Source organism: Hemicordylus capensis, chromosome 3 (assembly GCF_027244095.1).
Source record: "Hemicordylus capensis ecotype Gifberg chromosome 3, rHemCap1.1.pri, whole genome shotgun sequence".
NCBI classification, from domain to species: Eukaryota; Metazoa; Chordata; class Lepidosauria; order Squamata; family Cordylidae; genus Hemicordylus; species Hemicordylus capensis.
This window is the reverse complement of record NC_069659.1, coordinates 4,344,942-4,359,247: the sequence shown is the minus strand read 5'-3', so window position 1 is coordinate 4,359,247 and position 14,306 is coordinate 4,344,942. Positions and strand designations below refer to the sequence as shown.

Below are 14,306 nucleotides of genomic sequence, written 5' to 3'. Positions count from 1 at the left end.
GCCCTCTCTCCCGCTGTTGCTCCCCTGCAACTGGGATTGAGAGGCATTGTGCCTCTGAGGCTGGAGGTGGCCCACAGCCACCAGACTAGTAGCCATTGATAGACCTGTCCTCCATGGATTTGTCTCAGCAGCTTGAGGTCATCAATAGCTTGGGGTCCACATACCTTGGAGATGGCCTCTGTCCATCCCAACCGCAGCTGGTGAAGAGGATGCCTTATTGATACCCACCATCAATCAAACCGAAGAGAAAGGAGTGGAGGGTTTATTGACAGAGGCTCTTCCCTTCACTTTAGATTCCCCTTTGTCTGGAGGACCACTCACACAGAAGCCACTTTGGTGTCTTTCCAGGGAAGAAATGCAAGGCCATTCAAGTGGGTATTCGGCAGCTAACAACAGGCTCGGGGGTATGATTAGTGGCAAATTGATTATTTATTTATTTATAATATGTATCCCTCACCCTTTGCCTGATGGCACCAGGGCAACGAACACCACGTTGTATGTACAAAGGAGGGAACTGTCCAAGCACCCAAATGGAACACAGCATGGAGAAGGTGTTTCTGTCCTCCGTCTCGTCCTGTCCCATCACCACTGGAATTGGGCGTGAACACGTGGAGCCTGGCTCCTCCTTTTGGCAGAACAGAAATTCAGAATCCTGGCCCATAGTTCAAGCCTTGGGTTCAGCAGTGGCGCTAACGCTAACACTGGCGTGATCTGCCTCTGAACTTTGCTCCTTCTTATTCTCGGAGTCTTGTTTCTCCTTCCGCCAGAGGAGGATGTACACAACGGAGAATGACACAAAGCAGCACAACTGGAATAAAATCTGAATGCCAATAAACCTGAAGGCCCAAAAACAGGAGAAAGCAAGTCAGGAAGGCTGAGGGGCACACATGGGCAGACTACTCAAGACATTCGCCCAGAGCGGGAGATACAACCAGAGCAACCAAAGCAGGGCAGACCACAAGCATGGCTCAGTGGGTACAGCCCTTGTTGGACCCATCTTGACTACTGCAACACAGGGCTGCCCTTGCAAAGTATTTGAAAATGTGTGTGGGGGTGGGGGTGGCTGGAGACAGAAGTCCCCTGCACATCACATCTCTCTGGGTCCCCTTTGTTTTCTAAGTCAACATACTGGTCATCACGGTCAGCGTCAGGGGTTGGCCAAGTCAGGTCCTGGACAAGGGCCCACAGCCAGCCCCTGAGGCCCCAGGGCATGTACTGGGGGTGGGGGTAGGCAGGAAGAAGGCAGTGGTGCTCAAGCAATTCCTTCCCTGCTTCCCTCCTCAGATGGGCTGCCCCCAGAGTCCCCTGGAAGGAAGGTCCATGCGGCTGAGGGGGAGGACGAGGAGTGTCCATCCACTGAGAAAGAGACTTGGTCTTGGCTTCTTCCCCCGCTGCCCTGCGTGAATGGGGATGGTGGCATGGCAGCTCCTCCTGCTTTCCCCACTTTCCAGGGCTGAGGAGGAGGTGCTGCCACCACCCCATCATTTGCTGAAGGGACAGAGTGGAGGTAGCAGCCACCGGTTGGCTTATGGGCTGTCCTGCCCACCTGCTGGCAATGTAGTAGCCAAACACACCTCCGCCTCCCACCACCCATACAAAATCAATGTAGCTGGGAGGAGAGCTGGTCTTGTGCTAAAGTAAAGTTGTGCTGCCAAGTCTCTGTCTAGAGCCCCTGGTGGCGCAGTGGTAAAACTGCCGCCCTGTAACCAGAAGGTTACAAGTTCGATCCTGACCAGGGGCTCAAGGTTGACTCAGCCTTCCATCCTTCCGAGGTCGGTAAAATGAGTACCCAGAATGCTGGGGGCAATATGCTAAATCATTGTAAACCGCTTAGAGAGCTCCGGCTATAGAGCGGTATATAAATGTAAGTGCTATTGCTATTGCTAAGTGCTACTTCTGGTGACCACAGAGCCCTGTGGCGGTCTTTGGTAGCATACAGGAGTTTACCATTGCCATCTCTCGTGAAGTATGAGATGATGCCTTTCAGCATCTTCCTATATCGCTGCTGCCTGATATAAGTGTTTCCCATAGTCTAGGAAACATACCAGTGGGGATTCAAACCAGCAACCTCTTGCTCCCTAGGCAAGTGGTAGCAAGCATGAATTGTCCCCTTTGCTAAGCAGGGTCCACCCTGGTTTGCATTTGGAAGGTACATTGGTACTCACTGTGAAGGTGTCTTCTGGCTGGTGTAGAAGAGGTCACCCAAGCTTGGGATTACATCCCCCTACATGCTCCAAAAGGCAGGAAGTAGTCATACTTGAAGATCCTTAACCCAGTGCATGTGGGTGGATCTCAGTGCGTAAAACAGCTCAAGCTACAGAATGAAAACCACAGAACACAGAACATAACAGAGAAAATACAACAATATACAAACAATAATGCATAGAAAGACAGAAAAACTGCCCCCCTACAACCAGATCATCAGCTCCAGCCTAACACAACCCTGGTGGGCCTTGGGTGACCTCTTCTACACCAGCCAGAAGACACCTTCACGGTGAGTACCAAGGTACCTTTCTCGGCTGGTGTACGAGGTCACCCAAGCTTGAGACATACAGTACCACAGCACCAACCATGGGAGGGAAAATACCCAAGCTGCAGCTACTGACCCAGAAGGACCCATTGCAGGACCCTCTGACCAAATGCCACTCTGGCAGCTTCATGTTCATCCAACTCGTAATGCCTTGAAAATGTAAAAGGCCAAGTAGCTGCCTTGCAAATCTCTTCAAGGGATGCCGGTGAACATAACACAGCGGAAGTGGCTGCAGATCTAGTTGAGTACGCCGTAATCTGACCAGGCACCGGATGTTTCTGGGCTTCATACGACACCGTAATGCATGAACAGACCCATCAAGCGATAATGGCTGTAGAAACCTTGCATCCCACCTTAGAAGCCTTAAAGGCCATGAAAAGAGCATCTGACTTACGAAAAGCCTGTGTCCTGTCAATATATATCTTCAACGCCCGCCTGATATCCAGACGGTGCCACTCCTTCTCCACAGGGTGACGAGCATCCGTACAAAAAGAAGGTAAGTAAATGTCCGCCTCACGATGAAATGGAGAGTTTACCTTAGGCATAAACGAAGGACCCGGGATAGGTCTCACAGAGTCCTTAGAGAAAATACACAAATTACTCTTAACTGACAGAGCCTGCAATTCAGAAACCCTCCTGGCCGATGTTACAGCTACTAAAAAAGGGCCACCTTCCAGGACAAAATCTGCAATGACACAGATCGAAGTGGTTCAAATGGCGGAACCTGCAGACCCCGCAAAACAATATGCAAATCCCATGATGGAAAACGATGGCAGACCGGTGGAGACAACAAAGCTGCCCCCCTCAAGAACTTGCGTAGAAGAGGGTGCCGTGCCTGAAACAAATGTTGATGAGGAAACAACATCTGGACCAAGCACGCCGCCTGGCATTTAAGCATGTTGGGTTTCAGACCAAGTGCAAGACCGTCCTGAAGAAAATCTAGTAATTCCCTCAACCTGTATTTGTCCAGCTGCAGGGAGCGCTTCACTGTCCAACGCAGAAAACTATGCCAAGTCGATTGGTAAATCTTGTTAGTTGAACACTTTCTAGACGCAAGGATGGTTACAATCACCCCCTCTGATAGACATTCCTTCCTTAGGAGAGACCTCTCAGCATCCACACGGTCAACTGCAACCAACCCAGATCTGGATGATAAATTGGACCTTGACACAGCAGATCTGGATGGTCTGGCAATCTGAGTGGATGACCTACGGCCAAGTCGACGATCTCAGAAAACCAAGACCTCCTGGGCCAAAAAGGTGGAATCAATATCAGGGATGCCCATGACCCCCACAGCTTCCTGAGACAACGGGAGAGCAGCGGCACCAGAGGAAATGCATACAGCAGACGCGGAGGCTATGGCACCGATAGCGCATCCATCTCTTCCGCCCCCAACGTCGGAAAATGTGAGTAAAACCTCTGAAGCTTGGTGTTCTGAGGAGATGCGAACAAGTCTATCTGGGGACACCCCAGCCGCTCTGTCAGCCACCAAAATACTTGAGGGTGCAGGCCTCATTCTGCTGGCTGGATCTCCTGCCGACTTAGCCAATCTGCCCGAATGTTGGAAATTCCGCTTATGTGATGGACCAGAATGGATATTAAGTTGTTCTCCACCCAATCCAACAACTCCACAGACTGAAGGAAAAGAGATCTTGACCTTGCCCCTCTGTCTGTTTATGTGTGCCTTGGTTGAGATGTTGTCTGTACAACTAAGATGTTCCTTCCCTTCACCAAGGGTGTGAAGGTTTTTAGGGCCAGAAAGACAGCCCGCAGCTTGAGCCAGTTTATGCTGTGGAGCGACTCCTCCACCGACTAAAGCCCCTGGGCAGACCTGTTCCAACAGTGAGCCCCATTCATTCTCCATTGTGTACATCCTCCTGGGATGCTTAGCGGGCATCGTCTCCTCCTGAGAGTCTGAGGACGACACATGGATCACAGCCTGCTACTTCCGATACTTTGCAGGTTTCCGCACTTTAAGCGCCGCTGCCAGTGAGACTTGGACGGCCTCCTGAATCCAGCCCTTTACAGTGGCAGCATCAGGGGGAACCCCCACATTCCCCGTAGGAGTAGGCCCTGAGGGAGGGGCCACATAGGGGGCATCTGCAACCCCCTCCTCACCCCCCTGAGCAAGTCCCGATCTCACCGGGGAAAGCTGTTCATGGCCTTCTGGGTGCTCCGACGCCCCGTCCACGGGCCCGGAACCGCCTGCCTTGTCATCCCGCACATCCTCCCCGTCTGATTCAGATGGGCTCTGGGGCAGCCACGCCTGCTGACGTTCCTTTCGGCGTGGCCCCAGCACTTGCTGAAGCAGTCCTCCTACCTCACGCCCAACTGCTGGAGAAAGGAGCGGGCGGGGGGCGGGGGGGAGGCCAAATCCTGCGGGCTTTCCTTGCCTGCGCTGCCAGGTGAAAGCTCTCCTACCAACAGAGCCTCCTTGTCGGGATGCCTCCGCTTCTTGTGCCGCCGCTTATGTCCTGCTACGGTGGATGGCCGGTGGCATGAATGGTACCCAGTCTCCTCACCGGTATCTGGCGACAATGAGGACCACTGTGGCCTACTGGCACCAGTGAGGTCCTCTGATACATCCGCCATTTTCCTTACAGGATTCGCGCCCTCCCGAGTTTTTGGCGGGAACAGGCACTGACGGGCGGATCTCTCCCTAACGGCCAGGAGTCCAAAGGTCTTCTTAGCAGACATTGGCCAAAGGGTCGGCAAGACGTAAGGAGAGGTAATGAATAACAGAACGGACAGTAGGAAAGACAGATATGAAATAACTTATTATTATTGTTATTATTTATTATCATTATCATTATTGTTTCCTTTTTCTTTAGTAACTAGAGAAAACTAAGAGTAGTAGAATACCAGGTGAAGAAGAGGTTGGAAATAGTCAAAAATAATAGGAATATAAGCAGAAGAGAAGAAAGAGCCTAGTAAACAAGGCCAGAGCCAGCGAGCTGTAATGCGAGCCTTCTGGAGCAAAGGCAGGAAGTAGAACTGAGGAGATCCGCCCACATGCACTGGGTTAAGGATCTTCAAGTATGACTACTTCCTGCCTTTTGGAGCATGTGGGGGGATGTAATAATCCCAAGCTTAGGTGACCTCCTACACCAGCCAAGAATGGGAGATTACATGTGAGCACTGGATGCCCTCGGGAAAAGCACCCATGTGCGTGGGTGCAGAAGGTTCCACGTTCCCTCCTGGGCATCTCCGAAACAGGGCTGAGATAGAGTCCTCCTTGCAACCTTGGAGAAGCTGCTGCCAGTCAGTGTAGATAACACTGAGCTAGATGGACCAATGGTCTGACTCGGCAGAAGGCAGCTCCCTGTGTCCCTCTGCTCCTCATGTGCTATTGTGGAGACTGGCAGGAGGCATACCTTTGCCGGAATAACGTGTTGTCGTAGTATCTGCAGGCAGCTTTTTTCTCGCACTTGATTTGCCACAGGAGGCAGGTGGTGTCAATGGTGCTGCCAAACAGCACAGGAGCAGGCAGCCAGGCTGGGAAGCAAGAAAGAGGCCCACACTTAGTCAGAGGCGACCCCCAAGCACTTCCCCCGCAGGCCCCCTGTGCTGCCCCCAGACTCCGGCTCAACAAGTTAGCTATTCCAGGGGTTCTGGGGAAGGAGGAAAGGGGATAAAGTAGGGGTTCTCAAGCGTGGGCTCCACATGCTGTTCAACAACTACAGCCCTGCACTTTGTGGCTGGGGATGATGGGAATTGCAGTTCAAGAACCGCTGGGGACCCAGGTTGGAGAACCCCCTTGGATGCTGCCAAGCAAGCAGCTCAAAGGGCTTCCTGACTCCAACTTGACTCTTTAAATAGTAGGGAAAAGGCTGGCTGGAGTTGCCAAGGGGCAACTAGTCAATGGCATTGGCAGAAGCACACAATGCATGGATCTGCCCCCTATTAATATACATTTTTGGCCAAGCTGAATAAAGCTGGAGGGGGGAATTGTGATGTAGGTCCAGCAATCATTGATGGAGAAGCTTTGGCACAGTTTTGCTTCTGGCTGTTTTGTTCCTTGCTACACATTTCAGGTCATAGGGTTATAGAACAGAAAGAGACCTTTCTCCCTTAACTTTCATACTTCACATATTTTCCTACAATAGTGGGTAGATTATTCTTTGGTATTTCAAATGTCCTCCCACATCCACTGTGTTGGATTTTAAAACAAAAGAAAACATGAAAGTTTCACTAAAAGGGCACTGAGGTCAGTTAGACTTGAAATAAGGGGAAGGAAAGAAAAATGAAACCCTGGGCATCCAAAGTATTGGTGGGGAATAACTTATCCCAGACTGGCAAAATCTCTTATTTTATGGCACAACAGCTACTTTATGAGATGCAGCAGGTACTATAAGGAGCTGTTAATCACTCTCTTTGATACTTGTCGACATTCAGAATAAATGACTCAGGAAATTCATTATTTGTCACTTTCCATGGGACTACTCATTAGTAATTTAGTGTGGATGTCTGCCACTGTAAGGAGATTTTGAATGGAAGAAGACAATGTAAGTTATCAGGGGTCTGTGAAACCCCACGGGGAATAATACGAGAGTTCATTACCAACCCGAGATATTATCCTTGCATACCTGTAATTCTGTACAGTTTAAAAAAAACAACACAATTCCACCATACAGTGCTATATTTTAAACATTAAGTTGGTGCCATTGTCTAAGGTATACATCTCATTTGTTGTTTTTGAAAATGATGACTCTATTGGCCTCTATGTGACCTCAAGACCAGATTTGTATAAGTGTATGAGGATTACATTGCATATCAACGTGTGTGTGTGTGCGCGCACACGTCTAATTAGTACGTATTCAGGATAATGTGTGGTTGGTTTGCTTTTCTGTTTGTCATTCCCCCTCCCCTTCTCTCCATCACCAAGAAGTCCTCAGCTGAAAGGCAAGAAGTTCCATTTCCTGAGAGAAATTAAAGAATGTGGCAGATGACATCTTGCATCACCTACGGAGTAGGGATGGGCCCGGACCGGTCCGGACCTGGGTGGTCCGGATTGGGGGTGGGGGGGTCGCTTTAAGAGCGGCGGGAGGGTTTACTTACCCCTCCCGCCGCTTTCCCGCTTGGCGCCGTAAGTAGTAGTGTAATTGGGGCGGCAGGATCCCTCCCTGCCGCCCCTTCCCCGCTGCGGCTCTGCAAAGCTCGGCAAAGCTCCCAATAATGCTTTGCGCGTGCACACGTTGTTGGCAGAGAATTCCATAGATTCATTATGCGCTGTGAGAAAAAGTGCTTCCTCTTGTCGGTCCTAAATTTCCCGGCCATCAGTTTCATGGGATGACCCCTGGTTCTAGTGTTGTGAAAGAAGGAGAAAAACTTCTCTCTCTCCACCATGCCTAATTTTATACACCTCAATCATGGCTCCCCATAGCTGCCTCTTTTCCAAACCAAAAAGCTGGATTCACACTGAACTAGCCAAACAGGTTCCGTGCACACACCAACCACCATGTTTCCGTTATGCCCCCTATATCTATATTTTCATTAGCAACCAAGAACGCCAGCTTACCCAACTTGGCTTAGAGGCATCTGGCATTGGGATATGAACACCTATATGCCGAGGCTCTTACCTGGCATTGGCGTGTGCTACCTCCCTTGCTGTCATTTGACCTTTCTGACCACCTGCCATGTGTTTCCATCTGCTCTACGCCTGGTTCTGCTGTGTCCCCTTCTGGTTTATCTGAAAGGTCTGCAGCCTCGCACCTTGATTTTGCTTGCCAATCCAGATACCACCCACTTCCTGTCGGCAACCCCCTAGATGCCTGTCGAGTCATGGTGCCGACGTGCACCATGGCAGCTGAGTCCTCCACAGAAGGCCTAACAGTTTATCTAGGTGCTGTGTGATGTCTGCAACCTTTGCACCAGGCAGGCAAGTCACTATCGTCTACATGTGAGTCACAGAGCATTTCCCTCTTCCTCCGGATGATGTCTTCCTTCCCCGAGACCTTCATTCTCCCTGACAGCAGAGGAGCCATCAGCCTGGGAGTGGGATGCCTCTACCACGTCCCTGAAGATCTCGTCCGTATACCTCTCTGAGCTTCTCCAGATCAGCTACCTTGGCTTCAAGGAAACTAACTTGTTCCCTGAGAGCCGGGAGCTCTTTGCACTGAGCATACAACCATGCCTTCTTCCCATCAAGCAGATAGTCATACATGCAACACTCTATGCAATACACTGGGAAGTGTCCCCTCCCCTGCTGGCTTTCTATCTTCATGACTGGTTTTGTTGGCTGTTTAGAGTATTGGAGATTGTTTATTTGAAAGTCAGGTCTCAGCTAAAGCTCCCAGCTTTTCAACAATTCAAACTTTCTTTCCGGAAAATATGAAAGAGGGAGTAGTACTCACCTTCTCTTCTTGCTGGGCTCCCTGAGATGAAGAGGCCTCCTTTCAAACTCCTCACACACTTCCCCGCTAAACTCCATGCCAAATTCCAATGACCCTGCTTGCTAATTCCTGTTTGCTCAGCTCTGTTCGCTAAGTTCCCTGGCCATTGCTTCTTATGTAGAGAGTAGGCTTCAAACTGAGGCAAACAGGCTCAACAGGAATGTGGCCTGTCCCACCAGCTGTGACTCACCTCAGCCCTAGCTGGCACCTCCCACTGTCTCTCTCCAGGCAAGAGATAAGCTAAAAACTAAAATGCAATTCACTGGGAAGCACCCCTCCCCTGCTGGCATTCTACCTGTATAACTGGTTTTATTGTCTATTTAGACTATATAGAGCTTGTTTACTTGAAAGCTAGGTCTTAGCTGCAGTTGTCAGCTAATTAAAGGTTTTAAGCTCTGTCCTCCAAGAACATTACAAAAGTGGGGTAGTACTCACCTTCTCCTCATGCTTTGTGACTCATTTGTAATAAAGGGGGACTGATTGTGCATCTATGCACACTTCCCTGTTAAACTCCATGCAAAACTCCTTTGATCATTGTTAGCAAACTTCTGTTCGCAAAGTTCCAAGTAGTAAATCTCCACTGGTCTGAGCCTTGTCTTCTCAAGACTTGCTTCCAAACTGAGCCACATCACAAATATGGCCCCTCCCACAAGCTGTGTGACTCACCTGGAGCTAATCCCCACCCACTGTCTCTGTAGGCACAACTGAAACTGAAATTGCCCTGTCAAAAACAAACCCCTAGCCAGCCAGAAACCAAGCCCTAGAAAAGACCAGCCCTAATAAACTTACCTTGTCCTTTCCTGCTTGTTTTCTTTTCTTTTCTGTTTATTTGCTTGCTTTCTTCTTTAGGAAAGTCCCCTCCCCCCCTTTTGCTGCCTCCCCTGGTCTGAGCCTTGCCTTCTCAGAGGAGGGAGGGCAGCCAGGATACCGTTCAACCAGGTAGAAGAGTTGTGTGAGTTCTCATGACCAAAGAATTATGGGAAGAAGGCTCACCTCTTCTCCATCCTCAGTTAAAAGCAAGGTAGAAAAGCTGGGTTACCCTATTTTGAGCAAGCTTTGCTGGAAGGATTTGCGTGAGTTTTGATGATCACACAAATCAGGGTAGCCCAGCACTGATTTTAACAGTCATGTGAATCAGCCTTATGCCATTGTGTAGCATCAATCTAGGGGACTGGGAGGAAAAATATGATGTCGTATCATTATAGGTGGCTTGGGAGTTGGGAGTGGGAATGGCAGCCACCACCTGGCAACCATCAGAAGAAGCTCCACACCAGAATCCCCCCCCCCCAAGATTGATGTAGGTTTTGCACAATCCCACTTGCAAGTGTACACCCTCCCACATAAATTCAATCAGTAATCTTCCTTGAAAACCTTCAGCCCGCTGCTTAAACATTAAATAATAATAACAATACAGAACCTCAGGCAGGCGGACAGCAATATGGTTTGTAAAACTGTATTGCTCCTTCAGTGTGAAATTTCTACTCATTGTATCCTGAAGACAAATACGTATCTTTCTTTCAAAGATTTCTAACATTGAAATCTATGCCTTTTCAAATCCACAGTGCTGTGCCACCTCCCGCACAAAGTACTCTGTGCTTATTAGATTTTATATCAAGGAAAAGCTATACCCCACTAAGTGACACAGTTTCAGCAAACTTCCAATATGCCATTTGAGCTATATTCTTGTTCAGTACCACTACCAAACACAAGCTTGGTAAGGACATTTTATCCCATATACAGACAAAATAGCTTTGCTCTGTCATGTGTAATTTTTGTTTGGGTACCTTCTGACACATTCCTGTGTGCTGACCATCAATTTTTGTCCTACCCTCACTTAGCCTATGGTCCCAATTGACACTTCAGTGAGTTATAAGTTTATTCGGTCATTGACCAGCAAATTGACACTTCAGTTCTATTCATGAGTTCTTGCATCATTTGAATTCAACGTCTGCATCAGTGCAAATCTAACTTGATTTCAACATGGCTTCCATATACCTGTGTGTATTTCAATAAGGAAATTTTGCAAAATTCCAGGTTAGGGGACTCCTTACCCGGGGAGTTTTGCCCCCTCTCAGTTTATTATTTATTTATTTATTACATTTATGTACGCCCCGTCCAAACGGCTCTGGGTGGTGCGCAGTTCGCATTTCAGTACCTTGTTAAGGTTGCCTTATTCTCCCAAGACAGTCTTAACAAACCTTGTCGGACAATGAACATTTATCTCGGTATCTCAGTGCTGGCTTTCATACAGTTGCTGCTGCTATCACATTAAATGTGTTTCAATATCTTTATGTTAATTCACTCTTTATTAATAGCTTTGTTAGCTGCCTTGGGGGTGCTGCTCTGTGGGACAGAAAGGTGGGATGTAAACAGTCAAAGTAAGAAATAAAACTAAAATCTATACATGTGCACATGGCCATTCTCCAGTGAGATGAGGAGGTGGGCATATTTTTATCTTGGCCATCCATGGCCAGGCTCGAAAGTAGGCCCTAGAACACACAGTGCATCTGAACTGACCAAGGTGCTGAAATGCCCAACTACTGGCTAAGATTTGAGGTCTGGGTTTAGCACATGGACTGACGGATCTGTGCCTTCTCTGTGTTCCTTTAATGCAGGGCTGCACAACTTTGGCCCACCAGCTGTTGGTGGACTACAACTCCCATCATCTCCAGCCACAGTTGTGAATGGTCAGGGATGATGGGAGTTGTAGTCCAACAACAGCTGGAGGCCCAAAGTTGTGCAGCCCTGCTACAAGGAGTGCTACTTCACTACAAAGAAAGAAATTCTGTCCTGAGGAATTTGTATATTTGCATGAGAACCTCAGTAAAGCCCCTGTTATTCCGGTCAGCTTTCGCCTTAATAATACAAAAGAGTTAGGAATCAATTGTCTTGTAAGACCTTTGAGTACGAAAAAGAGGTGATTAAACTTCCTATCAGACCCAAGTTATACTGACTTGGTTACTGTCAGCAGTTATCCACCTGTATAAAAAGAATATGGCAGCCTAACGTGGTGGCAAGTACCCTTGCTGGGCCTAGTCAAGGCCTGGCCTCCAAACGCTTGCTCAGGGCTCTGCTAGAGGAAGGCCGGCAAATTCACTCCCTGGAGGAGCCCTAGTTCTGGGTAGGGGAGACACATTTCTCCAGCATACATACATGGGACTTGGGCTTCCTAGTTTATTCTGCTTCTGCTGGGTATGGAGACAAGGAAGCGGAAACAGAACTCTCGTCCCCTTTGAACTCTGGAGTCCTGTGCTCAGCACCACTCGAGGCACCAAGATTTCACCAGGCACAGAGCTTTCGAGTTTATCTCAAAAGCTTTTTCCAGTTTCTTCAGCCAGGCTTTTAGTAATCTCTGGATGTTTTAAATTGCTGCTTTTAAGGGTTTGTTTTATTTTGTTTTTCTTGTGTTTGTTTTTGTGAACCGCCTAGAGCTTTTGGAGTCAGGTATGTATGTATGTATGTATGTATTTCTATTTTCTTATATAGCACCTCCTCCAAAAAATTTAAAATATAATATAATAATAATTGTAATAATAATAATAATAATTATTATTATTAAAGGGTTAATGCCTGGCGAAACAGGTGGGTCTTAAGAAGGGCCTTAAAAGCAGCCAGGGAGGGGGCTAAATGAATCTGGAGGGGGGGGAGAGTGTTCCGAAGAAGAGGGGCAGCCACAGAAAAAGCCCTCCTACGGGCCCAGGCACCCACCCACTACACCAGGAACAGGGACACTACGGAGTTATATAAAACAAACAAATAAATGAAACAATAATAATACCTAGACACCTATCAGGACTAGAAACTTGTTTCTCAGGCTCAAATTTACTAGATGTGACATTAATCACATGGTTTGGCCCCAAGCCACAACATGCGATCTCCTTTGGCCCACCAAAAAATCCAGCACGCCAGACCAACTGCCTGTGTCCCAACAGTGTCCCACCTGTGTCCCAACAGAGACACCCGTTGCCTCTGACTTACCACCAACTCTGAGCAGCAGGAACTGTATCCCAATGGCAAACGACTTGTCTTCAGGCTTGACGCTCCTGCAAGCAAGAACCAAAAAGGGATTTATGGAGCCAGAGAAGGGTGTGGAAAGCAGTAGCCACCTGGGAACTCTCCAGGTCACAGGGAAGAGCCAGGTGCTGAGCTAAAAGAGGGCTTTTCAAGGCTCATGTTGGGACTGCCTTATTTAAGATGGGTGAGTTTGCATTTCGAGCATTTTGAGCTCCCACCTCTTAAATACTCACCCCTCCCCGCGCAAGGAGAAACCACCACGTGGAGACCCTTTCCAGCTTTCTCTGCGTGAAATGTAAGAGGTAAACCAATCTAGCCAATCTAAGGGCCAATCGTAGTCCAGTTATAACTCTTTAAACCGATTGACCAGTACCTTCACTTCACTTGTGGTGCTCTTCTAACTGGTCTGTTCAGGATGGCACCAAAATTTTTAAGTTTTTACCAGAGCTACTCTCTGCATAGAGACAGAACTGGAACCAGCCAGCCAAGTCAACAAACCCTTTGCTAATTTACAATGTATTTCCTCCAGTTCACCCAGATAACAGATGTAAAACTTAATTATGTACCAACATTATCATATAAAATGAACCATCACACGAGAATTCCCCACACGTGCATAGATGCCTTTATGCACATATCGGATCAGAACTGAGGCCCACACTAGATGAGTAAATCTATGTGTCTTTTTACAGGGAGGGCCCGCTGCTCTCTTAAGAGAACACCCACCCACCTCCCTGCTCTTATGCCTGGAGCTCTCCCTCAGAACATCTATGGGGTGGCACATTTCTCTTGCTCTCTTCCTTCAAACCCCTCCTCAAAACCCATTTCTCCTGAGAAGCCTTAGATCATTCCCTTCATCTTCACTGAAACTAAGCCTAAGAACATGGAATTGCATTGGGTCACATTCATCTCTGGTCCTGCTTGCTTCTCCCCTTCCCACCCCTTCACTTGTTGTCTCTTTGGGGCGGGGACCTATCTGTCCAGTAATAATAAGATGGATGCAAACTGGGCCTTTGAAATCAAACAGTCCTCTTTGTCCCCTCCTTGAGGGCTAGTCATGTGAATACAGAAGATTCAGAGAACCCCTCCCACCTCAGGTCCTCTGCAGAACAACAACTGGCCAACCATTAAGTCCCCATCAGGTAACATCACAGATTTTGAGCTACCTCAGGATAAGCACGAAGGCTGGAGTGTGTGAGATGCTCGCCAGGAATCCAGCCAGACTGGCAAGCAAAACAAAGGGGATCAGGAACCTGGAACACTGAGTGCTGCAGCTTCCAGGGACCGCAGATCCCATCGCTCCATTGACGAGGATGCAGTTGCATCTGGTGTAGTTCTAGTGGGGCGGGAAAACAGGAGGGAAAGGACGT

The 14,306-nt window shown here is 48.4% G+C and overlaps 1 protein-coding gene across 7 annotated transcripts in view; it reads right to left on the bottom strand.

Annotated features, from left to right (window-relative positions):
* Positions 1 to 405: 405 nt before the first annotated feature.
* The window catches only part of SLCO2B1 (solute carrier organic anion transporter family member 2B1), a 141,639-nt gene continuing 127,738 nt past the window's right edge, over positions 406 to 14,306 (bottom strand). For all 7 annotated transcript variants that reach the window (XM_053306555.1, XM_053306556.1, XM_053306557.1 and 4 more), the window contains exons 12-15: positions 14,103 to 14,272; positions 12,901 to 12,965; positions 5,905 to 6,025; positions 406 to 836 (exon numbers count right to left, since the gene is read on the bottom strand). In XM_053306555.1, coding sequence (XP_053162530.1) covers positions 665 to 836; positions 5,905 to 6,025; positions 12,901 to 12,965; positions 14,103 to 14,272 — 528 coding nt within the window. In that variant the 3' untranslated portion in view covers positions 406 to 664. The remainder of the gene's footprint in view (positions 837 to 5,904; positions 6,026 to 12,900; positions 12,966 to 14,102; positions 14,273 to 14,306) is intronic.